The 26,759-nt window shown below is 41.1% G+C and overlaps 1 protein-coding gene across 6 annotated transcripts in view; it reads right to left on the bottom strand.

The window, feature by feature from the left end:
- The window catches only part of STS (steroid sulfatase), a 111,184-nt gene that overhangs the window by 43,464 nt on the left and 40,961 nt on the right, over positions 1-26,759 (bottom strand). For all 6 annotated transcript variants that reach the window (XM_081001360.1, XM_081001362.1, XM_081001359.1 and 3 more), the window contains 2 exons: positions 22,858-22,994; positions 6,277-6,414 (listed from right to left, as the gene is read on the bottom strand). In XM_081001360.1, coding sequence (XP_080857486.1) covers positions 6,277-6,414; positions 22,858-22,994 — 275 coding nt within the window. The remainder of the gene's footprint in view (positions 1-6,276; positions 6,415-22,857; positions 22,995-26,759) is intronic.

Consider the following 26,759-nt stretch of genomic DNA (forward strand, 5'->3'; position numbering starts at 1 on the left):
AATCGCCGACCTTCTGACTGGCAAGTCCTAGGCTCTGTGGTTTAACCCACAGCACCACCCGCGTCCCATTATAATATAATGGTTATTATATTAACCATGTATAAATTGCACTTTTAATTGCAAGCCTCCTTGGACCCTTTGGGAGCCAAATGGCAAGATATAATTGATTTTACAAATAAATAAATTCAGCTGAAAATGTTCTGTTGAGACTATCCTCACAACCAGAGTTTTCAGTCCACACAACTGATGCCATTTTGTTTTATAGAATTCCCACTAGCTGCAGCCAGGCACTTTATTTCCAAAAGCTCTTATGCTTCATTATTGGTTCTGATCTGGCTGTGCATGATGATAAATGATTGAGTTCAAATTGTGAGAATACACTGAGAGCTTTCAAGTTAGACTAGTGCCAATTACTGTTGAGCAGATAATGGCATCTCTGATGAGAGGGTTAATTGGTTGGATTGATCTTCACAAGTTCATATATGGAAGATACATTATTGAGAATCCTCATCGCAAACACTATATTTATAGAAAATTATGCTACAATTTCTGTTTAGAAAAACCGATAACCACATGGTTCAACTCACGAACAATACATATGCAATGTTTTGTTTTATTTTCTCTTCTGGTTTTCTATAGTCCAGAGTTGAAAATGTTTGATATGTTGGACCTTAGGCCTTAATAATCGTTATTTCCAAAGGAAAACATATCAGGATAAACTTGGGCATACTTAGTTAAACATTTAACTACACGCAGAGACCTTTCTGAAATCAATCTTCTTAATCTAAACATTGAAGATCAAATTATATTTTGATATTGAGCAAACGGTACAAGACAAAGGAAAAGGTAAATATGGTTCTGAATATTTAAACAGAAATGTGTGGTGATAGACTATTCCCAGGATTGGTGAACATCATTCAAAGCAAAGAAAATAGAATGAGTAGCTAAACGACTCCCAGCAGTCTTCCTCATCCTAGCATGACCAAGAAAAATAACTCAGAATGGGACAGAATGGGATAAATTGCTGACTTATGTGATCATCAGCTGAGGCCCTCCTACATGTCCCTCCTTCACAAGCGTTCTGGAGGATGGAAACACAAGAATGAACCTTTTCTGTAGTGCCTCCTCACTTATGGAATGCTCTCCTCAGGGTGACACATCTGGCACCATCTTAGGTGCCAGGCAAAAACATTCTTCTTCTCCCATGCCTTTAGCTAATTAAATAATTATAATCTATGCCTTTTTAAACTGCTGGGAGTGTGTGTGTTTTGTTTGTTACTATGTTATGTACAGTGGTGCCTCGCAAGACGAAATTAATCCGTTCCGCGAGTGTCTTCGTCTAGTGGTTTTTTCGTCTTGCGAAGCAACCCTATTAGCGGCTTAACGGATTAGCGCTATTAGCGGTTTAGCGGCTATTAAAGGCTTAAAGGCTTAGCGGATTAGCTGCTAAAAGGCTATTAAAGGCTTAGCGGCTTAGATAAAGGGGGGGGAAGCAGAAAAAAAATCTCAAGACTCGCAAGACATTTTCGTCTTGCGAAGCAAGCCCATAGGGAAATTCGTCCTGCGAAGCAACTCGAAAACGGAAAACCCTTTCGTCTAGCGGGTTTTCCGTCTTGCGAGGCATTCGTCTTGCGGGGCACCACTGTATTTTTCTGTCTTTATATTGAAAACTGCCATGTGATCCTTGGATGAAGGGTGGTAGATAAATTTAATAAATAATAATATAGGAGCAGATTTGGAGTCACCAGGGGCAAAAATCAGCTTTAAGCCCCAACCGAATAGTGTGCAATCCTTTACTTTCTCCTGTAAAAGGAATGGGTGGCAATCATATCTTCATGGAAAAGTAAAGTCATGGACTTTACATGACTGCAAAACCTGCCCTCTATGCCTGACTCTGGGTGGCCAGAAAATGTACAGAAGAATAGATGCCTGTGGATGATAGAGGTCGGGAGTTCAAATGACTGTGGGTGCCCTGGGCTGTGGGTGCCATACAGCGTGCACTGCCCTGGCACCAAAATTTCTGGGTGCCCGGCCCCTTCATGGGGAATTTTGCAGGTGCTCAGGTACCCAGGGCCCCAGGGAGTTGGCACCTATGATAGAGGTGATGAAGCTATGGGCCTCCATATGTTTGTTAGACTCAATACACATCAGCCCCAGCCAGCAAGGCCAATCAATGATCAGGGATACTGGGGCTTTGGGATGGATTCAATTAAACAGTTGCACTAACAGGAGTCAGAAGAAGAAGAAGAAGAAGAAGAAGAAGAAGAAGAAGAAGAAGAAGAAGAGGAGTTTGGATTTGATATCCCGCTTTATCACTACCCGAAGGAGTCTCAAAGCGGCTAACATTCGCCATTCCCTTCCTCCCCCACAACAAACATTCTGTGAGGTAAGTGGGGCTGAGAGACTTCAGAGAAGTGTGACTGGCCCAAGGTCACCCAGCAGCTGCATGTGGAGGAGCGGAGACGCGAACCCGGTTTCCCAGATTACGAATCTACCACTCTTAACCACTACACCACACTGGCTCCACTAGTTCAATGGGGCTTCCCTGCCTCCCCCACCCCACCCCAAATAATCTCTCGAGAGTTAAGGGACCCCCCAGGACAGCACAAGGGGAGAGGGGAGTGGAGATTGTTTCATCATCATTGGAACAACAGTGATAATGTGGTGCTGAATTCCACTCTAGTCATCCAACAACACATTGGGCATATTCCTTCCAGTAACAGAGGCAATATGACCCTCTAATTACCAGATGCCAGAAACCTGACTGGGAGAATGCTTTGAGTTAATGTTCTGATTGTGGGCTTCCCATAGTCATATGGTTGGCCACTGTGAGACCAGCATGCTGGAAAAGATAGGCATTTGTTCGGATCTATCATGGGCCTTCTTATGTTATTCTGGCAGCTGTTATCACGATATCCAAAATTCTATAGGGCTAACTCATTTGTTGTTAGAGGAGCAAAGCTAGTATAGAAAGGAATAGTGTAATTCATCCAACTCATGTTCTTATTTATTTATAGACATTAACAGAGCAGTGCTGTTTCCACAGGGAAACAGCAACCGTGTCACTATGGTAACATACAAATCCACACTTAAGAGATGGGACCCTCTGTTTTACTTTTCTAGCAGCAATTAGTAATTTTATTCAAACATTTGGATCACATTTTCCAAAATGTCCTTTTTAATTACCTAATCATACAAACTTTGGATCATATGGAGTTACACAGCCATTCATTTGTTTAATTTTTTAATAAAATTAAATTCCAAAAATACTCTATAAACAGGCACAACCAGATTTTTATATAGCTTTCTAAACTTTCTCTCAAGCTTGGGAAGCTCATTAAACTAATTAGGTACTCAATTCAGATGCTGATGTAGTTCTGCTTCTTCTGATAAGAAAGAAAAAGCAAGCCTTACATTAATTTATGAATTTAAAAGTATGACATTTTACAATAAAAAAATAATGTAAGAAGTGAAAGGGGAAGTTATAGTAGTGGATGAATGTGTGTGGTTTACTGTGATTTTTGTATGCTTCTTAAATATTAAATAGCCATGCTGTATACAGTTCTGGTTGTGTCGCTTCAAAAAAGTTGGGAAATGTTCAGAAAAGGGTGGTCAAAATTATCAAGGTGATGAAGCAACTCCCCTATGAAGATTGCAGTGTTTGGAACTTTTTAGTTCGAGAAAAAGAGAGTAAGAGTTGACAAAATGGAAGTTAATAAAATTATGCCCGACATGGAGAAGGTGGATAGAGAAAAATGTTTGTCCCTCTTTCCTAACACTAGAGCTCGTGGGCATCCAAGGAAGTGGAATGTTGGAAGACTCAAGACAGGCAAAAGAAAGTACTTCTTTATGTAGCACATAGTTAAAGTATGGAACTCATTCCTATAGGAAGCAGTGATTGCCATCAACCTGCCGTATTTTTCGCCCTATAGGACGCACCCGACCATAGGACGCACCTTGTTTTAGAGGGGGAGAACAAGAAAAAAAAATCTCCCCCTCTCTGCACAGCGCCCTTTCAGCGAAGCGGCAAGAGAAACGGAGCCCCTTCCATTTCTCCTCCCGCTTCGCTGAAGGGGTGCTGCGTAGCTCTCCCTCTCCCACATTGCCTTCGCCTTCAGTGAAGGCAACCCAAAGCCTCCGGAGTGCAGCGGGAGTTCTGGAGGCTTCAGACGGCTACCTTGCAAGCCTGGAGAGCGAGAGGGGTCTCACTCTGGAGGCTTCAGTGAAGGCAACCCGAAGCCTCCGGAGTGTGGTGGGAGTTCCCGCTACGCTCCGGAAGCTTCGGGTTCCTTTCGCTGAAGCCAGGAGAGCAGGACTCTCCTGGCTTCAGTGAAAGGAGAAGCGAAAGGAGAAGCCTTTCTGCTGCTCCCTGAGCTTGTGGGTCTGGCAATGGGGGAAGCCCGGCTTTTCCCCACCCCCAGCCCCAAAGAGCAGGTCGGGGAGCAGTGGAAAGGCTGTGCGCAGCCTTCCCGCTGCTCCCTGAGCTTGTCGGGGCTGGCGGGGAAAGCCCAGGTCCCCCCCAGCCCCAGGAACCACACATTCACTCCATAAGACGCACAGACACTTTCCCTTAGATTTTAAGAGGAAAAAAGTGCGTCTTATGGAATGAAAAATACGGTAGATTGTCTTAAAGAAGTTTTAGAAAAATAGATGGAGGAGAGGGCTATCAAAGGCTACTAGCCATGATGACTATGTCCTGCGTCCCTGGTTGGAGGCAGTAATGCTTTTGAGTACCAATTGCTGGAAATCACAGGAGGGGAGAGTGCCCTTTTGCTTGAATCCGGCTTGCAGGTTTCCCAAGCTGCAACTGGTTGGCCATTGTGAGAACAGGATGCTGGACTTGATGGGCTATTGGCTGGCCACAGTCCTCTCAAATCAAGAGTTTTTGTTACTGATGATGTTTTTTGCAATGTGAGTCTGTTTCATTTTATGCGAATTCATGCTATTATCTTGATCAGCCTTTCCCAACCGTGAGTCTCCAGATCCTGTTGGACTATAACTCCTATCATCCCTAGCCAGTAGGGGCAGTAGTCAGGAATAATGGGAGTTGTAGTCCAACAACATCTAGGGGCCTGAAGTTAGGAAAAGGCTGATCAAGATTGCAGTTCTTTGAGCAGCCGGTCTCATTAGGCAAGGCATTCTCCCCAAATAACGCAGAATTTGCATCACTATTTCCTTCCTGTAGAATGAGAGTTGGATAAGTGAGACACAAACAAATAAACTAAACTTCTAACCCCACTCGTATGGTTGTAAGCCCCATTGAATTTAATAGGATTTCTTTCTGAGTGGAGGTCATTAGGAATACACTGTAAGAGAGCATGTTCTTATTCTGAAAGAAAGTAAATCTAATGGGTGTCTTTTTTAGGATTTTATGCATGTTAACAGAAGCTACACAATAAGATTACTAGACACTGGGTTAAAATAAACAACACTGTATAAAATTTATCACTTGAATATCAGTGATAAATGTGTTACTTAAATGCACATACTTAATATATGTTCTTCAAGTTTTACAACTATTGCTTATATGTCTGTGACATCCGAAAAGCAATAACATTCACAGTCTTATACTAAATGTATATTCACTTTCATGAAAAAAACATAGAGCATTCGAGTACGGTTATAATCCTCGAAAGATTCCACCAACGGTGTCTCCAAAATTTTTTACATATCACTTGGGAAGACAGGCGAACTAATGCCAGTATACTGGAAGAAGCAAAGATCACCATTGTCAAAGCAATGATTCTTCAACATCAACTTTGTTGGACTGGTCATGTTATTTGGATGCCTGATTATCGTCTTCCAAAGCAACTACTCCATTCCAAACTTAAAAATGGAAAGCGTAATGCTGGTGGTCAACAAAAGAGTTTTAAAGACTCTCTCAAGGCAAATCTAAAAAAATGTAGTATAAACACTGACAATTGGGAAACACTGGCCTGCAAGCACTCCAAATGCAGAATAGCCTTAACCAAAGGTGTCATGGACTTTGAAGATGCTCAGGACAAAAGGGAGAAATGTGCTAAGAGGAAAGCACGTTTCGCAAACCCTGACCATGATCAACTCCTGCCCATAAACCCATGTCCCCACTGTGGAAGGATATATGGATCCAAAATTGGCCTCCACAGTCACCTATGGACACAACGTTAAGACTGTGTTCATGGAAGGCAATCTTACTCAGCTACAAGTAATCACCAAAGAAGAAGAAGAAGGTTATAACCGCACATTTCCGCCCAGCTCTTGTAAAACACAATAGTAAGAACAGCAAATGGCTCATACCTTTATATATTCCATTGTAACCTCCCTGGACTTCTCCGTTGGCTGATATTTCTTCCACATGTGCCCCATGATCAGATGTGAAGTACACAAGGGTCTGCTCACGTAGGTGCCATTGATCTAATGCATGGAGAATCTGCCCTTTAAAAATATAAGGAAAAGGAGGGGGGATGATAAAAACTTATTAAATCCCTCTGTCAGTGGAAGAACATAACTATCATCACTAGTAGCCATGGAAAACCTGAAATTTCATGAATTTGTCTAATCCACTTTTAAAGCCATCCAAGATGTTATCAATACATCTTAGAATCATGAAATCAGAGTTGGAAGGGAGCCTAATGATATCTAGTCCAACCCCCTACAATGCAGGAATATGCAGCTGTCCTTTATGGGGATTGAACCTGCAACCTTGGTGCTATTAGTACCACGCTGTAACCAACTGAGTGAATCCAATAGTTTAACCATGCACTATCTTCTTTTGTCAGTCCTGAATCTTTCAACATTCAGCGTCATTGGATGACCCCGGATTGTAGTATCTTGAAAGAGGTAATAAAATCTCAGGAAATTTGGAGATGGGTGGATTCAGTATCTGGTGTCTGGTTTGGGGGCCTCAGCATTTGCTCAAACATCCTAGTCCCAAACACCAGCCCAAACACCATCTCAGGATAAAGCTCCATAGTTTAGATGTCAATGTTTAAGATGACAGAATGTAGATGAATGCTTTTGTAATAAGCTGATTAGAAATAAAATGGCCAAAAAGATACCCCATGAAGTAAATAAGTGCTATATATCTGAGAAGACATTTGAACCTTGCTGTAAAGCCTGTATTCTAGGCACTACAAGATATTATGGTATATAAGTATATCTGATGGAGAGAGCAGCCTTTTTATGCACCTGCTCTTTCCAGCCAATGGTTACTTCTAATACATGGGGGGAGGGAATCAAATCTATTTAATTTTTAGTCTTTCCTGTAATCTTGGGAATATTTGGGAATAACCCCCATGGAGCACAATGAGACTTACTTTTAAATAGATATACAGTCGTACCTTGGAAGTCAAACAGAATCTGCTCTGGAAGTTCATTCGACTTTCAAAACATTTGAATACCAAAGCATGGCTTCTGATTGGCTGCAGGAAGCTCCTGAAGCCAATCAGAAGGTGCAGAAGCCCCATCGGATGTTCGGCTTCTAAAAGAACGTTTGAAAACCTCAATAGTCACTTCCAGGTTTCGATTGTTCGGGAGCCAAAACGTTCAAGAACTGGGCTGTTTGACTTCCAAAGTACGACTGTATATAGTATTTCATTGTGTGTGTATCTTTTTGCATGCCCAAACAAGATCCTTCCCTTTTTCCCCCTGCATTCACTGCTACATTCACAATTCTATTAATTGTTTCCGCTTAAACGTAGTGCATCTTCAGACTTCTCAGGATGCATCATGACATTTCCATTTGCACTCTTTTCAAGCCAGTTCCCATCCAACTTCAGAGACCAGCGTTCTTCCTCACAGAAGAGTGCAGACCTAATAGCTATTTCACTTTTTATTCTGCCAGGCAGTTCCTTGTCACATAGACTTGTTACATTCCTCTCTCTTCACCCATTTCCTTGTTTTGTGGAACTATGCATCTCCGGTGGAGACCGGTAACACTTATTTTACCATAGATTTTATTTTTTAAAAAAACAAAAACCAAGTACTCCATAAATGAGCAATAAGAGACACTTTCCACATCAGCTTTTTCATATATATATATAAAAGTGAAACACTCTGTAGCTGGTTGATATGGTTCCACAAGAGCTAGATAGATCACTTCTCTAGAATTGATCAGGCAGATTTGATATTTGGAACTGTATCTTGCTCCCATTAGTGTTCAGTCAAATTCAGGCTTGTATGCATTAGACCTGTCATTTATATGTATGGAAATTACCTATTTATGTAGCTTTTTATTCTGCTCTGGTTTCTTATAATTGGTTTTAATGTTTATACTATTGTGTAAGTCACTTTGGGTTACTTTGTGGAAAAGGTGACGAATAAATACGATAAATAACAAATAATAATCCAGGTGCTGAGGAAAAGGTGTAGGATTGAATTCCTTCCCTGAATGGCGATCATTACATCTCCTTAGCAGTGATGCTGTTGCCAATATTGGCTTGGCCATAACCATACTAGCAGAGATGGGAGAAACTGTCAATTTTGGTTTCTCTTTGTTCTCATTCTTCGAATCTTAAATTCAGTTCTCCACATTTGCATATCTTACCTTATTCTTTTCTAAGTCCTTATAAACATTCATCAGCATTTTAGCACAATTTTGTGCTAAAATGCTGGTGAATATTCATGAGGACTATTGTTCCAGAAAGTGTGAATTAGGCAGATTTACCCTGAGGTACAAACTGACACAAATTTCTGTCACATCTCTACATTCTAGATATGTTACAGATGTGGAAAGAATATATTGGTGAAGTATGACCTGTTCCGGACCTCAGTATTTCATGAAAAACAATCAAAGGGGAATTTATTGGCTTCTATATTTGTTTTACCAATGGCCCCAGTAACACAAGAAAGAAGCAAGTGAACTGGTTATGATGCAGTAGAGTGAAGAATAAAAAAACAAAACCTGATAAAATGACAAGTTATTTTTAGAAGCAATCATTTCTCATCTGTATTTGACATGTGACGACATTCAAAACTGCACATTTTGTTGCTCCTCAGAAATAGGTGTCATGAAAATAAGATAGAACTTGCCTCTCTATTTCCTTTGTGAAGACTGGGATGGATGAATGAAGGACAAATAAGGCAATGTCTGCGTCTTTTAAGTGAAAATAAATCTAATGGGTGTTTTTATGATCATACTATATACAATGAGCTCAGAAGTATTGAGAGGTGACAGGTGGAATGAGCAACATTATAGAAATGTAATACATGAGCCAGTGTGATAAATGCATTACACACACACACACACACACACACACACACACACTAGGAATGCCCTTTAAGTGCTTTTACAACTCTTACTTACATGGCTGTGACACAATACCAGTAACAATATTCATAGTCCTATTGTAAATGTTTTATGTTCACTTAAAAATAAAAATAAAGTCATTTTACAACATTTACAATTGTGTAGATTTTAATGTATTTTGTTCATATGGCTCTTTCTCAAGAATAAATAGTTAAGGAAGCTCTCTGTCAGCGATAGCACAATCGTTGTATAATAACCTATACAGGTTACTAAGAAGTAATTCCCACTGACTTCAGTTGGGCTTGCCCCCGGGGGAGTGGGCATGGATTGTTTGCAGTCTAAGAGAAATTCTCACATTTCAAATCACAAAGGAATTGATTCCTGAAAAAGTACAGTCACATACTCTTCCTGTCACTATGAAGATGTCAAAATAGGTTTGAAGCGGGTACAACCCAGAACTTTCTCTCCAAAGCCTGATACTTCACTTCCACCTGCTGAAGTAAAGAGGACTATAGTTTTGCCCAACAAGGGAGAGAAAAGAGGCTATCCTGCATGGGGAAAAACATATAGGAAAAGCTGTAGCCAGCGGCAGCTGGTGTTTGTTGAAACTAGTAGGGTAGAAGGTAGATAGCCCAACAAAACACACAAACAAAACCAGTTTCAGCAAGGAAAAATAGCAGAAATGGGTTCAACACAGAAGCTAAAACCAAAAAGCTCATGTAGCAGAGCCTTTCATAACTTTCATATTGCTGTTCTCAAGCCTCTTCCCACTCAGTGTCTTCCCCTGTTCACTCTGCTCAAACCTCTGTCTTTGTTTAAAATTGCCACTTATTTCTGCTCAATTTCCCCAATCCCTGCTTTAGTCAAACGTCTATTGATGTTTAAAGCTGCCACTTTCTTTTCAATTTCCTCCACCTGTTTTAATTAAACTTCTGCCATTGTTTTAAACCAGCACTTTTCCCTCTATGGTTCTCCCTCCTCACTCCCATACCATGACCACTAGTGTTGTGCAGTCTGCCTTCTCTTTTGCTCCCTTATTCCACCCTGACTTCATGCAAATTCAGGATTGTGGTGCAGTATAACAAATTGTCCAATGAGAGCTGTTCAATGACAGCTTTACATCTTTCCATATTATGGTGGCAGTGGTGGTGGGGACCATCAAGGATATATTTATGAATATATATGATACTGACATAAAATGCTCGCCCCTGTCTTTTCTGGTATTTCATCTTGTTTTTCCTCCCTTGTTTTTATTAGATTAACACTTTTTTAGTTACAAATGCTATCTACGTTCTAAAGTATAAAACTTAAAATGAATATAGATAAGACCAAATGCAAATTTGAAGGAATAAGTGTTAGATGCGACAGTTGTGTTATTCCATCCGTGAATAGCACGTATTCTTCAGCAAAAATTCTGAAAACAAAAAAGTTGCAAATGTCTCTCCCCCTCCTCACACACACACCCTATGTGAGCAAGGCACACATCATGAAGGACACAATTCACTGAGTAAACAAGTTGTGACGTTGAGATTTTCCTTTGAGTAGTTAGCCCATGATTTAAATATCTCAAACTGGAGCACATTCTACTAAATTATGGTTCTATTAATTAGTAGATATATTAGTGGAGTGGGTTGGTTATTTAAAAGTTTGACTTTGATGTCAGCAATAGAAGTAAGAGTTAAAGTCCACTTACATCCCTTCTCAAAGCGCTGAAGGAGAAAATATAATTCCTGCAGTCTCTTTAAATCCTACTTCACATTTGCTTAAATTATGACGAGGTGGCAGACCTGCAGGTGCTGTTTCATGAAAAGTCTCTTTGTGCCCGAATTTCATTAATTATTAGAGTGAAGAACTGTGACACAATAGAACCTAAAGAGGCCTCTGGGATGGCTTGGAGAATGTTTCACTTTTACATTATTATCCAACGAAGAAATGTAATACACTCAAAAATACACCTAGAAAAATAGATACATTCAAAGATTGGACTGGAGGAAGAAAACACCACAGAGTCCGACATTCTGCTGCAAGCCCAGATCATCTAACCACTGGCCCTTCTCACAACAATCTATATCCAAAGATGTTGGCACAAAGGTAGAGCGGGTGCAATTCAGAAAGGTGCCCATAGGCCAAGTTACTCTATGGCCTCATTCTGAGATAATGATAAACTATGATCTAACCTTAATGGATTGTGAGTGAGCTTCAGATTCTTGCACTCACACCTACTCTCTCCACCTCTGGTGCAGCTCTAAGTGGGAGCTCAGAATGTTTTGCTGCAATCTTCAGTTCACATTAGCTTAGGGTTTGTACATAGTGCTAAACTATGACTAGTTTAAACCAGATTCTATTGATACAAGCTAGCTTCATATAAACCGTAGTTTGAAGTTGGCTTCCTTCAACCATAGGTAAGAGTAACTTAATTTTATAATGAATGATTTTAGAGTGTTGTCTGTGCTGTACTTTTGTACTGTTTTATTGTTGTTAGCTGCCCTGAGCCCGGCTTCGGCTGGGGAGGGTGGGATATAAATAAAATTTATTATTATTATTAACCATAGTTTGTCCAGATTCTGATATAATGCTACGAAAGCCCTGCTCTAAAACTATTACAATAAAATAGTTTTAAAACAACAATTGAACAATAACTACATTAGTCTTCTTAACATATTGCTTAACTGCAAAGTGCACGGTTTTCTTTGTGGGCAAAATGATTAATGCATTTAGGATTCCTTCCAGTAGCACCTTAGAGACCAACTAAGTTTGTTATTGGTATGAGCTTTGACTTCTAAGGTGCTACTGGAAGGAAATTTTTTATTTTGTTTCGACTATGGCAGACCAACACAACTACCTACCTGCATTTAGGACTAGAACGATGGAAGGCATCACACTGAGCCGCATGAAATGGAAGTCCATGGTATCTGAAGAAGTGTGCATGCACACAAAAGCTCATACTAATAACAAACTTAATTGGTCTCTAAGGTGCTACTGGAAGGTATTTTTTATTTTGTTTTGACTATGGCAGACCAACACAGCTACCTACCTGCATTTAGGATTCTTTGTGTGTCAAATCAATGAACAACAGAGTTGGAAGGGATCCTGAGGATCATCTAGTCCAACCCCCTGTAGTGCAGGAAAATGCAGCTTCCACATATGGGGATCGAACCTGCAACCTTGACATTATCAGCACCATGTTCTGACCAACTGAGCTATTTTGTTGGCCCATTTAAATCCTTACTATCATTATGCACTTTGTGGAACTGCCTAGAGATTGGGGCGCTCCTGGGAAATAACCACCCACAGACCTAAGACTATGACACAGTGACAGGATGGGGAAGGGGAGGAAAGGCTACCTTTCTAAATGGCACCTCTATCTGCATGCTAAGAATAAGAAAGGCAAAATTCCTTAAGCCCAGCACTAATACAGAAGAACTACTGACGCTTAAATACTTCATTTTCATGCAAGAACTTTCTAGCTAAAAATGTGTTGAGGCATCAGCTGCTGTAAACAAAAACTTAACATATTCAGATGTATGCACTTGAAGTAGAGAGGAAAGATGAATATGTACCAAAGATGAGGAATCTCTGGCCCCCAAGATGTTGTAGGACTGAAACTTCTAGCATCCCTGACCACTGGAGCTGTTGCGGAGTCCTGGAGTCCAACAACATCTGGAAGGCATGTTCCTCATCCCTGATATATACAGATGAGTTCAGTCCTGTGCATATGGAAGGGGGAAAGATATACCAAGCAAAGTTAAAATACCAGAGCTTGGAATTATGGCCAGTAAGGTTTTTCAATGCACCATAGCACTGGAGTTGATGAGAAGCACATACTAAAATTATTTCTTCTTCAATGATATTTGATGCACATAAGCTCTAGTACTGATTCCCCCCCCCCCCCAGTGGAAAGCTTTGCGGTTTCATCTACTCTGAAGTATCTCTTGAAGAATCAAGAGGAATTACAGGGGGGAAGATGGACAGTGCTTTTGAAAGGAAAGTACAGTGAAGAAATGCCCTTGAGTATGGCAATCTCCTTATGAGATTGGAAGACGGCAGGATAATTGCAACACAGAGGCAGCTCACTGAGACTTTTCTCAAGGGAGACACTGGCTCCAATAGCAGAACCAGTATCATGGAACTCCTTTTCTGCAACTGGACCAATGGCTTCAAGTGACAAGAAAGGAGATTCTGACTAAACATCAGGAGGAACTTTCCGACAGTAAGAGATGTTGGAAAGTGGAACGGACTCCTGTGAGAGGTGGTGGACTCTCCTTCCTTGGAGGTTTTTATGGTTTTTAAGCTGAGGATGGATGGCCATCTGTCACGTATGATCTACTTGACCTTCCTGCATTGCAGGGAGATGGAATCGATGACCCTTGGGGTCCCTTCCAACTCCACAGTTCTGTGATTCAGCACAATTTCTTGTAAACTGGCAGTGTTTTAGCAGGCCAAAGTTTACACCACTCTTCCCCTCACTGTCCTCTTGAGAAGGCACATAAAGGCTCCCCTACACATAAGTCAAAATTAGTTGTTCTTAAGATTTGCGCCCAAAGACATGACCTTCCCAGCTTAGGTTGTCCATTTCTTCCATGATTAGAACCTGTCAAGGAACAGAAACCCCAACTACAACACAAACCTCTGGAAGATACAACCCTTTCTTCGGTGGTTGCTTTTCAGGTTTCTAAATCATAAATGTCAGCATCTTTGCATGCAAATTGCTGATAAACAGAAGAAATCAGTTTAGCAAAGCTTCCACTGCCTCCAGCCTGTATAATTCTGTATAAGAATCAATGGAGAAAGTGCTGGCTGTTCCTGTGTTTCCATGAATGTGTCATGGCTCCTTGCGTATTAGAGCAGGGATGGGGAACCTATTAGCCTCCAGGTGGACTACAACTCTATCATACCTGGTTATGGTGAGAAAGGTGAATTCAAGAAGATCTTACATTAATTTCTTGTTAAGTCACGACAACACTGAGCCTACTGACATAATGAAGGCATCCTGTGCACGTCACAGTTATTTATTTAGGAGGTCATCTATTACGATCCTTATTTATCTCAAAGCAAGCAGCATGCACTGAGCAGTCCTCCATAGGTCTAATATGTGGTCTTATATGTGGCCTAATACACAGTGGCACCCAAACTGACTATCAATATGCAACAGAAAACACCCACAGGGGATGTTCACCGATGAGGATACCCACAGTATTACAAGGTAATACAGAGATGGGGAGGCAGGTTGAATATTTATTGTTGCAATCGCTGTGTAATACATATTTGTTGTGTGTATATCTAGAAATAAGATTCTGCTTTGAATATGCAAACAACTTATCCAATATTTATACAATTTATGGAATCTTGCTGCTAGTTTACATCCCACCTCCCTATTTCTCCTTATCACTTTTGTTACCATCAATGTGTAACTCTGGTGAAGAAACTGTGGCCAGCTTTTGTGTTTCCCTCCCTTAATTTGCCCTTCTGTTCACAAAGGTGCCGGCACTGTTGCATCTCTGCCTTGCACTACACTGCCCTATTAGCTTTGTATATCTTAATGCTGTTAAGACACTTGAAGCTTGTTCTGTACTTGCCATCTGTATACAATGCAAGCTGTGAATGAATCTCTTTGCAGACATTGTTAAGAAGAAGAAGAAAACGGAGCCTAATTATGAATTCCCCTCTCGGGAGTCTCACATTGCTGAAGGTAAACTTTGCTCTCTGTCTTTCTGGTTGACATTTGGATTTAGGAAGCAGCAAGAAGCAGCAATAGATTTAGCTGCATTCAGTTTCTTATCTGCCAATGCACTCCAACATATGTGCTAAAGGATTTGGTTGCAGTAGTGATGGTGACACTCCAGCAGATATTGGCCAAGCTTCTCTACCATCACAGAGGGCAGCCAATATGATCTAGGGAAGAAGTAGTAGGAAAGAAATGGACTTCATAAAGAAGACAGCAGAAGTCTAGGTAGGCAGAAACATGCCTTCCACATATTTTCCAGATAGAAATAGGGAGATGCTCGTTGTACCACATTTATCCGTATACCAAGAGTCACTTTGCATACTCCAACTGCTCCAGATTGCTCCCAGGAGATCTTTCAGGACAACACTACTCACCTTAGGGGAGCATGGCAGCTACTGCTATGTGGATGTTGGGTTAGTATGTGTGTTGGCAGGTGACAACATCAGGATTGTGTGGAAAAATAACAGAAAGCTGCTGCCATTGCTGAAGTAGCAGCGAACCAACAACAACAACAACAACATATTATTTATACTCTGCCCATCTGGCTGGGCTTCCCCAGCCACTCTGGGCAGCTTCCAACAAAATATTAAAATACAGCAATGCATCAAACATTAAAAGCTTCCCTAAACAGGGCTGCCTTCAGATGTCTTCTAAACGTCTGGTAGCTGTTGTTCTCTTTGACATCTGGTAGGAGGGCATTCCACAGGGTGGGTGCCTCTACCGAGAAGGCCCTCTGCCTGGTTCCCTGTAATTTGGCTTCTTGCAGTGAGGGAACCGCCAGAAGGCCCTCGGCGCTGGACCTCAGTGTCCGGGCGGAACGATGGGGGGTGGAGACGCTCCTTCAGATATACTGGAACGAGGCTGTTTAGGGCTTTAAAGGTCAGCACCAACACTTTGAATTATGCTCAGAAACGTACTGGGAGCCAATGTATGTCTTTCAAGACCGGTGTTATGTGGTCTTGGTGGCCATTCCCAGTCACCAGTCTAGCTGCCGCATTCTGGATTAGTTGTAATAATAATAATAATAATAATAATAATAATAATAACAATAATAATAACAATAATAATAATAATTTATTATTTATACCCTGCCCATCTGGCTGGGCTTCCCCAGCCACTCTGGGTCACCTTCAAAGGTAGCCCCACGTAGAGCACATTGCAGTAGTCCAGGCAAGAGATAACCAGAGCATGCACCACTCTGGCGAGGCAGTCCGCAGGCAGATAGGGTCTCAGCCTGCGTACCAGATGGAGCTGGTAAACAACTGCCCTGGACACAGAATTGACCTGCGCTTCCATAGACAGTTGTGAGTCCAAAATGACTCCCAGGCTGTGCACCTGGTTCTTCAGGGGCACAGTTACCCCATTCAGGACCAGGGAGTCCTCTACACCTCTACACCTCTGCTCCTCTGATCTCAGTTTTCTATTCCCCCCCCCCCTTCAAACATATGTGAAGCTGCTAAACTCTGTCTGAAACATCAACTCTGACTGACAGCACCGGCTGATCAAGTTCTGCCCCAGCCCTCCCACAAAATATCTTTTGAAATAGTGATGCTGGAGATTTGAACCTGTGACCTTCTGTATGCAAAGCACATACTTCTCCATAGAGCTAGGTAGCATACTTTCATCCTCTAATGACAAGGGATTTGGCAGCTATATGTGTGTTGCTTCTTGCAAACTATCCACAAAAAGCTGCTCGTGTATTGCTTTATCTTCCTCGCCAATCCTTGACAGAAATAGACCTTGCACAATCTTGGACATATTTTTTGGAAGGTCACATTACTTGGTTGTCACACCGCTGACTTTATTGCTGTACCTCGAAGCCAAATATGCACCACTCATGCCTCATGCATTTCAAAGCTCTCTTAAAGGAATGCTGTGCATTTTACAAGACAGCCAGATTTGAGATGGGACAAGTCATCCCAAATCACTGGTATTATATTAGTTTTATGTGATCTGATCATTTTGCTTTAAGGCATATAGTTCAAATACATCTTACTCTTTTCCCCAATAAACATCTATGCATGAACAGATTGATTACTATAGTTGGTTCTCTGTACAGGGCACAATTTCCTCAGATGGGCAATGAGTAGCCTACAGGATGTACCATAGAACACATATGTGTTCTCCGCAATCTGAAGAATCCTTGTGTGCTGACTGAAAGGGGAAAGAGCTTTTCTGAGTAAAAATCCTCAGCAATGGGAATGGAGCAATCGGAATCTAATTTTCCAGAGATGGCAACAATTAATTCTACAGATATCAGCAACAAACCAATATTTGCAAAAATTTGTCCAATACATGTATTATTGTTTTCCTAGTTCAACATATATGTACTTCCAATTCATGCTAACAGAATCAGATTTAGAAATGGAGGCAGTAAGAGATTTTACTTTCTTGGACTCCATGATCACTGCAGATGGAGATAGCAGCCACAAAATTAAAAGACGCCTGCTTCTTGGGAGAAAAGCAATGACAAACCTAGACAGCATCTTAAAAAGCAGAGACATCACCTTGCTAACAAAGGTCCGTATTGTAAAAGCTATGGTTTTCCCAGCAGTGATGTATGGAAGTGTGAGCTGGACCATAAAGAAGGCTGATCGCTGAAGAATTGATGCTTTTGAATTATGGTGCTGGAGGAGACTCTTGAGAGTCCCATGGACTGCAAGAAGATCAAACCTATCCATTCTTTTTTTATTTCTTTATTAAAAAATTTCTTGTTTTACAGAAATATGTGTAATGTGTCTTGTATTTTTTCCATGTAACATTTTTACAAAACAGTTTCATTTGTTGAGGCATTGGGGGGGGGAGGGGGGAAGATGGGCGGGGGGGGTCAGGTGGCGATGTTTCTAGTTTGCTTAATGTATGTAGGGTTTGGTGTCAGCGTTGCTCGTGCAGGTTCTCTGCTGTTCATTTGTATTTCTTTGGTGGTGAGAGAGGTTGGGGTTGGCCTAGGGTGTGGTTGTTTGTTTGTGATTGGCTGTTGTGATCTTTTTTTCGTGTGTGAGTGGGGTGGGTGGGTGGGTGTTTTGGATCAGGTTAGCCATATTGATTTGTATGCTGTTGGTGGATTATTGTCATTGTCTTGTTGGGCTGTGTATGTGATAAAGGGGAGCCATTCTGAAGGAAATCAGCCCTGAGTGCTCACTGGAAGGACAGATCGTGAAGCTGAGGATCCAATACTTTGGCCACCTCATGAGAAGAGAAGACTCCCTGGAAAAGACCCTGATGTTGGGAAAGATGGAGGACACAAGGAGAAGGGGACGACAGAGGACGAGATGATTGGACAGTGTTCTTGAAGCTACGAACATGAGTTTGACCAAACTGCGGGAGGTAGTGGAAGACAGGAGTGCCTGGCATGCTCTGGTCCATGGGGTCACAAAGAGTCGGACATGACTAAATGATTAAACAACAACAACAAAACCTGCCGAGTACAGAGTCTCACGGGTGCCACAACTATGATGTAGAAGGGAAGGTGGGGGTGGGCACCAAATTTGACTGTTGCACAGGGCACTGCTGAAATTTGAGCTATGAACATCTGCAAATCATGCTGGGGTGAAATGTAAGAGCAATGAGTTTTCAGAACACATCCTCCCCACCCTCCTGAAGCACATAATGTTTTTCCAGGAAATGCTCACTGAACCATTCAGTACAGTCCAAAGAAGCATCAGGTTCTGGAAGCGTGCACAGGACTGCAAAGGTTCTGTATATATATTTTTTAAAAAAGACCCATACTTTTACATTATTGATGCAGCAAAGTGAAGATTCAGTTTGTCCACTGTTTACAGATTAACTCAATTAACAAAAGCAAAGCTGTGTCAAGAAAGAATCTTAAATACAATCCTCCACCCCCAAGCTCCGGTTCTTACAAAACAGCTTTGATGTTTTTGGCAGTATCATAATAGCTTGCTTTGATTCCCTTTACATGTCCTTAAAAAAAACCTCCAACTTTTAAAAGCAAATGTATGAATATATTTGTTAGGACATTATCACTGATGCAACCTGTCAGGAAAAAATAGCCTTGTATATCAAACTAGTTGACAGGCAAATTCTAACTTCAAGTTTCTGACGTTCAGAACTAAGATATCATTGGCTGTCCAAAGTTTATCCTTTTCTGCTGACTTGGATGCATGATGAATAAAGCCCTTAATGGTCTACAAGAATAGCTTTTGTTTCCCATGAAAGGGATTCCTCCAATTCACTTTTTCTGTACGTGGAACCATTGTTTATGTTCACTGTTAAGTTGATGCTGTGGAAAGGACTATCTCATGGCTGCATGATCCCTATAATTCTTTAAATGTATGTGGGTGTTGTTGTTTGGAAAAAATCATTTAAAAAATGTAACTGTCAAATATCTTATGGTGTAAAGGTTCAAATGCTTTAAATAAAACAACAGGCCACAAATATTCAGAGGACCAATACCATATTGCACAACCCAGAGGTGTAACTGCCATTGAAACAGTAGAAACACCTATAACACTGTCATATCTGCAAGCCTATCTGTCTATGACTTGCAGATTCCATATCAGGTGGACAGCTGGCCTTCACAACGGATTCTACGTGCTTTACTGTTTTAGGTGGTTGATGGTACATCGGACCTGTAGCTGTGCACTGCTTCTGACCCCAGTACAAAAATCAGCATTCACAACATTTACAGATTGCACTCACTTGAATTTGGCCATTGCTATTCTTTGGGAAAAACTGAGCATGCTTGAGCAAAGGCGTTCAAGCTGACAGCTTTGGAATGGATACCACTGGGGCTGTCACAGACTTTAGCACTTTTAGAATAGATTATCACCATCAGAGACTGCTTAATCCTCTAGTTTCTCTCAGGGAATGAAAAGGAGGGAAAATGTATACCAGCAGAACAATGTCATGAGTGCTGCTACATAGTACACAAGTACGCTCATTTCTAGCCATAGAAATGTGGGTTTTTAAAGAAACAGATCTACAATCAATGCAAGTTTTAACCAAATATTAATGCAATGATGAATGACGGTATTGGGCAATAGTTATATTCAAGTTACTTGCTCTTCAGTAGTCTTACAAGCAGGGCCAGATTTAGGTTTGATGAGCCCCTAAGCTACTGAAGGTAAGGTAAAGGTAAAGTGACCCCTGACCATTAGGTCCAGTCGTGGCAAACTCTGGGGTTGCAGCGCTCATCTCGTTTTATTGGCTGAAGGAGCCGGCAATACAGCTTCTGGGTCATGTGGCCAGCATGACTAAGCCACTTCTGGTGAACCAGAGCAGTGTACAGAAACGCCGTTTACCTTCCCGCCAGAGCGGTACCTATTTATCTACTTACACTTTGACAAGCTTTTGAACTGCTAGGTTGGCAGAAGCAGGGATCGAGCAACGGGAGCTCACCCCATCGCAGGGATTTGAACCGCCGACCTTCTAATCGGAAAGTCCTAGGCTCTGTGGTTTAGCTCACAGCGCCACCCGCATCCCATACTGAAGGTAATGGGGCCCTTTATATGTCTAGCTGTCCTTGGTCAACAACAAATTGCTGCTGTTTTTTGTGTTGAATATATGAAATATGGTAATTTATGGACCTAATATATAAAGCCATTTGCACATGCAGAATGTAGGCACCTTATATATAGAAATGAGCAAACCAGTGATATTTTAGAGAGCAGGCAAGCAGTAGGGGCATTACTTACATCATAGGAGCCAACACAACACAAAACACTGTTGCTGTATGTAGGTTTTATTTGTTTTTTTATCTTATATTTTGGAAATGTACATCCAGGTGTGTTTTTTTACTTTGATTTTTTTTGCGGGGGGGGGGGGCCCAAGAGAGTGGGGCCCTAAGCTACAGCTTGTTTAGCTTATACGTAAATCCGGCACTGCTTACAAGAGTCATCGTTTGATGACTGTAGCCTCACTTTTCAAACTATTTCAAATAGCAATTCATAAATGCCTTAACAGTCAGGGAGTGGGAACATCCATCATAGCTTTGGATATGTTGGTTTATTCCCTTACAGTTTATTGGTCATCTCATCACTCACTGGCTGTTTTCAATTGTATCAAAAAGTCTGAGCGTGTCTCTTGATTTGATAAATGACTATGCAAACAAAAAAGTGCCTCCCATTGTTTTCTGAACAATACAACTATTTGTTGGATTTGTTCAAGATTAATTGCTACCACAGTACTCAGTGATGTTATCAAATCTGCCCAGTATACATTTTTTACTATCACACATGCTACAGAGGAATTTCAAAATAAAAATAAAAATCAGTAAGCCTGAATGTTTGTGAGTGATATATTTCCACAATGAACTGGTATCATTACAATTTCTATGCAAAAACTGTAACTTGATTTTACAATGAAATGAAAGAATGCACACAGGTCCCTGTATTCAAAACCTTGCAGTATAATTATGGGTTTACCTGAAAAACTGGATAATGAGTGCCACTGCTTTCCTGACTAAAAGAGAATGAGAACCATAAACATATGAGTTAGGAGAAGATTTAAGGGTATTAGCCAACTAAATCCTGGAGAAATTATTGGTAAAGTTGTTAAAATTACTGAATTCTGAGTGGTAGACCACTATTTCCTGTGTTTCAATAAAGATTACACAGTAATTTTGGGTAGAGCATCAATCCTCGTCATCTCCTACGTTCCTGCATCTTCCTACATTCCTATATTAATACTAGTTGCCATGAGAAAACTACATTCTTGGGAGGGGGGACCCATCACTGTAGCCTTGTATTGCTCTTGCAATTCATAAGCGGACGTTTGGTGCTAAATTTGGACTAGAAATGTGAATGAGGTTGAACTATGTACACTTGCAATCAGAGCGTGCTGTTTCAACGTTCCTTATAAAGCAGGCATCTACTGCAGAGGTGAAAGTCAGTTTGCGGTAATTTAATAAATATGGCATTGTTTACTGAAAATAATTTTGTACTTTGCTTTATTGAACCAGAAATGAGTTGGAGGTGAACGGGTGGGAGGAATGAAAGGTGAATATGATCTTTTAGTGTTCCTGCTCTTCAGCTTGATTGTTTCAAGCACGAACTTGTTTTCACAGATGATTACCTCTAGAAATGGAGAGTCGTTCCAATACGCTGACAAATAAATCAGGACCCTTTGCAGAAACGGGTAGATTAGCACTCCTCGGAAGCCTGGGCATTGCGAGACTCCGTGCCCTGAGCAATTTCTTGCTCTTTCTTGTTTGTCTTATGCCATCCTTTGTGAAAAGTCACCACTTTGTATGTTAGAATTCAAAATAATAACTAGCATTAACTAATGGATACAGTCTAGCAGAAGGAGAAGCACACTTAGCTGCCATTGATTTCAAAAGGGAACCAAGGTTGACAGTAGGTTTAGATGCTGCAAGTGCCGGCAGAGACCTGTGCAGTCTCTACCAGCTGACTGCCAGTGCTTCATTTGTATGTGTGAAAAGGGATAAAGTAGGGAAGGCTGTAACAAACAGACCTTTTAGTGTGCAGCACAGGAACTTTGGAAGTCCCTGCCTCATGACATCAGGCAGGCCCCTTCTCTGTACCTGCTTAAGATTTTTGTTCAGGCGAGCCTGTTCAAACAAGTTCAGAAGCCGTCCTGTGTTTCTATCTGGTTTTTAGTTTATTATTGATTTTAATTATTTTTCTAATATTCTGAATACTTGTTTTAACTGCTTTTTACTGATAGTTTTATTGTTTTACTCTTTTCGTAAAAGCACTCTGACGTTTTATTACGACCAAGGGCTGTATACATGTTGTGAAATAAATACCACTTGGAGAATTCTGACATATTAAGCAGTTTAGCTAATAAATAATAAATAATAAATAATAAATAATAAATAATAAATAATAAATAATAAATAAAATATTTTTTAAAAAATAAATAAAAAGCTACATATATTTCTAAAAGGCAATTAACTCAGGTGATGTAAAGCCACATAACATACCTACACTCCAGTCCATTTCTTCCAGGGCATCTCCATATAATCCGTGTTTGCTTTTTCCTCTGAAAGCTTGGGATGCATAAAGAGCTGTATGGACCTGAGTGTAAGCCACAAAAAGAAGAAATGGTCCATTGGTGTTCCTGAAACAGAAAAAGAGAGAGGAGAGAATATAATATGCAGTGAATTGCAATGCAAGGCATACATAAAAACCATTGCCACCCTTATACAAATAAAAGCCAGCCTTTGGAGTTTTCCTCTTGGTCACCTTCTCTAGAGCAACCTTCTTGGTTCATTCTGGTTCCACCATTCAGATATGTTTGAGGTCATTTCTCTGTGACTCGACTCCCATTTATTTATTAATTTATATCCAACCTTTCCTGTCACACAGCCACTGGCTCCGTATACCACCAGGACTCACCAGCTCCCTGCTGAGATGCTGTCAGTCGTTTTGCACTCTGCACATGCTCAGAAACACTGGGCCCATAACCTGTCAGTGTTTGTAAAAAGCAAAAAAAAAGAAGGAAAGGGTTCTGACCTCCCTTTGTCTCTTCAGCCTGGTCCTCGGACCCTGTCTGCATAAAAGAGTCCACGAGAAACTAACATTTCTCACTTATATATACAACCTGCTGCAGGCCGCTGAGTCATGCTGACCCAGCTTTATTCGCATTAAAGAAACAGCGGCCATTTTAGCCGTGACATTTCCTTCAAAAGGAACCCAAAACAACAAGTTCCATGCAACAAAATAAATGGCTTTCTCATTGTAAAACCATGCCCTCTAAAGTGTCAGGAGTGAGAACAATGATTCGTAACATATCCCTTCACTCGCACCAAGGATCAAGACCTGAATTTCTCACACCAGCCACCAGTGGAAGGGTTTCTTGCCTTGAGATGCAGGGCATACATTTTGAAAATAAGTACATTTTATTAATTGATAAAGATTCCAATCCTATACACATAAGCCTTAGTGAAACCTGTTTCTGAGTAGACCTGTGTAGGACTGCATTATAAATCATAATAGACACAATACACAAACAATTACATATTGCATAATTTGCCTTGTACAAAAAATCATTTTACACACATTATCCAGACAGCGATTCCTGTCATCTTCCTTCCCATGCAAGAAGTTGTGACTGGGAATGGAAATGCTTAACTCTTGTCATCTACCAATGAATCAAACAGAGATCTTGAGAGCCCAAAGCTAAAATTGCGAGACAGCAATCCCATTTCCCATGTAGTAGGACCAAATAACTAAGGCAGGTTGATTAAAAACAGTAGCAAAGGAGAACTTATATCTCTTGCAACAGGCATCTAATGGGAACATAGGATTAGAGCGATAAATACAGGACAGGTACAAGTCACCACTTCTATTACAAATGCCCATTTTCAGGAGATAACAACCCCAGAAGCAATATAAAGGATGCCACTACAACACAGAGTTCTTACTCCAAGAACAGGTATCTAATCAATGGTTCATACCAATGGATTTAAAATCATTCACTGCTTTTGCTTTTTCAGTCTACCAGCACTGATTGACAGCTAGCTTTCAGTAGAAGAATCTCACCTATTAATATCCTTTAGATTAGAAAATCAGAGATGGCTATTTTTCTTACACCAAACCCTGGTGGGGATCATAACTGATTACCTCTTCTGTAACCTTGAAAATAGAATGGCACACCGGCTTGTAAGTGGGAGGGAGATTTGACAATAACAGTTAAAGTCCTGTTTTATTAACTGAAGCACTTCAGCAAACAGCTCCTTTGAAAATTTATTGCCATTCCCTTCTACACAATTTACCAAGACCTTCCTTTCTCAACACACCTTAAGTTTTATTCATTGAGGGGACAATAAAGTAAACTCTGAGCTTGAATAAAGAAAACATCATACACATTCATATGGCCATGAAACCTTAGAAGCCCAATACAACATTGTTTAACATATGAATAATTCTTCTTCATGGTGGTTAAATATATTGCTCTCTGTGTGTGTGTCACATTTTTTGAGATAAAAAGAACCTGAGTAACCCCTCCCATCCTCCTTTCTCATGTATGTCTTGTTTTATGGAAAGGAAAGAAGCATCAATAAGCCTGAAATGGAGTGGCCTCCATTAGCAGTTGTTTACATTTACACCATACCTTTAAAGCACATTTAAAGTGCATTGCTTCCCTTAAAGAATCCTGAGAACTGTGTTTGTTAAGGGTGCTGAGAATTGTACCATTCTGGTGTCCAACATGGCTCCTATTATTACCATCCCAAAGCTTGAATGGAGGAAAGTAGCCTTCAAGCTGCTGTTTCAGCAAGTAGACCAGTAAGAGAATTGGAAGCATAGGTTCATTTCTTCAGCTGTTTCAGCAAGTAGCTGTAGTTACTCTCCCTCATACTGCTTATGCCTAGTGAGTGCCAGGCCTGTTGAAATTGGCGCCAGGCTTCCTTGAACCAAATAAAGGTGGCATCACAACAGAGATTAGCAACAATTCTTCTGTTGAGAGCTGCATTCCCTCAGGCATAATCTGCCAGGAGCCATATTGCTATCCTTATTAATATTACATTTCAATCTAGCATACTTCCTAAGGACACCAGGCTGGTGAACAGCAAAGCAACAAAACAATACAAATATAAATAAAATAAGAACAGTAAAAGTAAAGGGAGATGGGGAAAGGTTTCTCTCAATATTTTCTGTGCTTAGAACTCTGTACCTAAGAAAGGTTGCTCTCAAATACTATCTGCAGTAAATTCCTGTGCTAATCCTGTGCTAATCTTACTTCTGCAAATTTTGGCCAGACAGTTAGCACACCGCCAGTGACTGCTTGCTAAATTTGGCTGGCAGGTCAAAAGTTCGTTTCCTGCCTAGCCAGCTAGCAAGAAACCGCTGCTGTTAGCAATAACTAACCAGACCTGCTAAATTTGGCTGGCAGGTCAAAAGTGCAGATTTAACCAGGCCTGCTAAAGAGGCCCCTTTTCCTGTCTTATGCTTACTAATGCAAAAGACACGTGTACGAAGGAGAGGGGAGGGAATGCTTAGCTAGCAGAAAGACAGGAATGTTTAGCAAGCAATAAAATGTGTTTAGCAAGCAATATGGATGTGCCATGTAAGGGAATAATTTGAGAAGGTATGGGAGGGGGGAGAGTGCTCAGAAAGTATAAGAAAGTTTGCTGAAGTGTCTTGCTTTACAGCCAGTGTATTTTCAGGAGCTATCCAGCTGGTTGTCTCTGTGTACAGATTGTCTCTGTGCACAGATTTCAATAAACTTTTTCTCCAAAGAAGATTTTGCTTTCCTGGTACTTTTGTTCCCTCCAAGGTCCGGGGATGGCGTGGCTGATGGATCCCTAGGTAAATAAGGCTTCATTTCTTTGGGGGCTCGTCCGGGATAAGCCCTCTCCCCAATACGGACCGGAGGGCCAGGCTCAACCAAGGTGAACAGCTCAGCAGCGTTTGCAGGCTCCCGTGCGCACCCCGCCTGTTTCGTGGGGGGAGCCAGCCACACTGTCCTGCAGTGGAGACATCTTGTTGAGGGAGAAAAACAAAGAGGACGGCGCCGAGGGGACCGGTCCGCAGCGGAAAAAGGTAAGCCCAACGGAAAGGGCAGCCCGACGGAAAGGGCGAGGCCTGATCAGCCTCAACTGGTTGTGCAGTAGAGTGCCAGCCACCAGGAATAAGGGGATTGGTTGTGCAGTAGAGTGCCAGCCACCAGGAATAAGGGGATTGGTTGCGCAGTAGAGTGCCAGCCACCAGGAATAAAGGGGACTGGTTGTGCAGGAGAGTGCCACCAGCAAAAATTTGGAACAGAAGAAGGAGGGAAAATTATTTTGGTGTGTTTTGAGTATTGCATGCTGAAATTATTTTGGTGTGTTTAGTGTGTTACATGTTGAAATTATATTGGTGTGTTTTGTATGTTGTATGTTGC

The sequence above is a fragment of the Podarcis pityusensis genome, assembly GCF_964106645.2.
Source record: "Podarcis pityusensis genome assembly, chromosome: 4".
NCBI lineage: Eukaryota > Metazoa > Chordata > Lepidosauria > Squamata > Lacertidae > Podarcis > Podarcis pityusensis.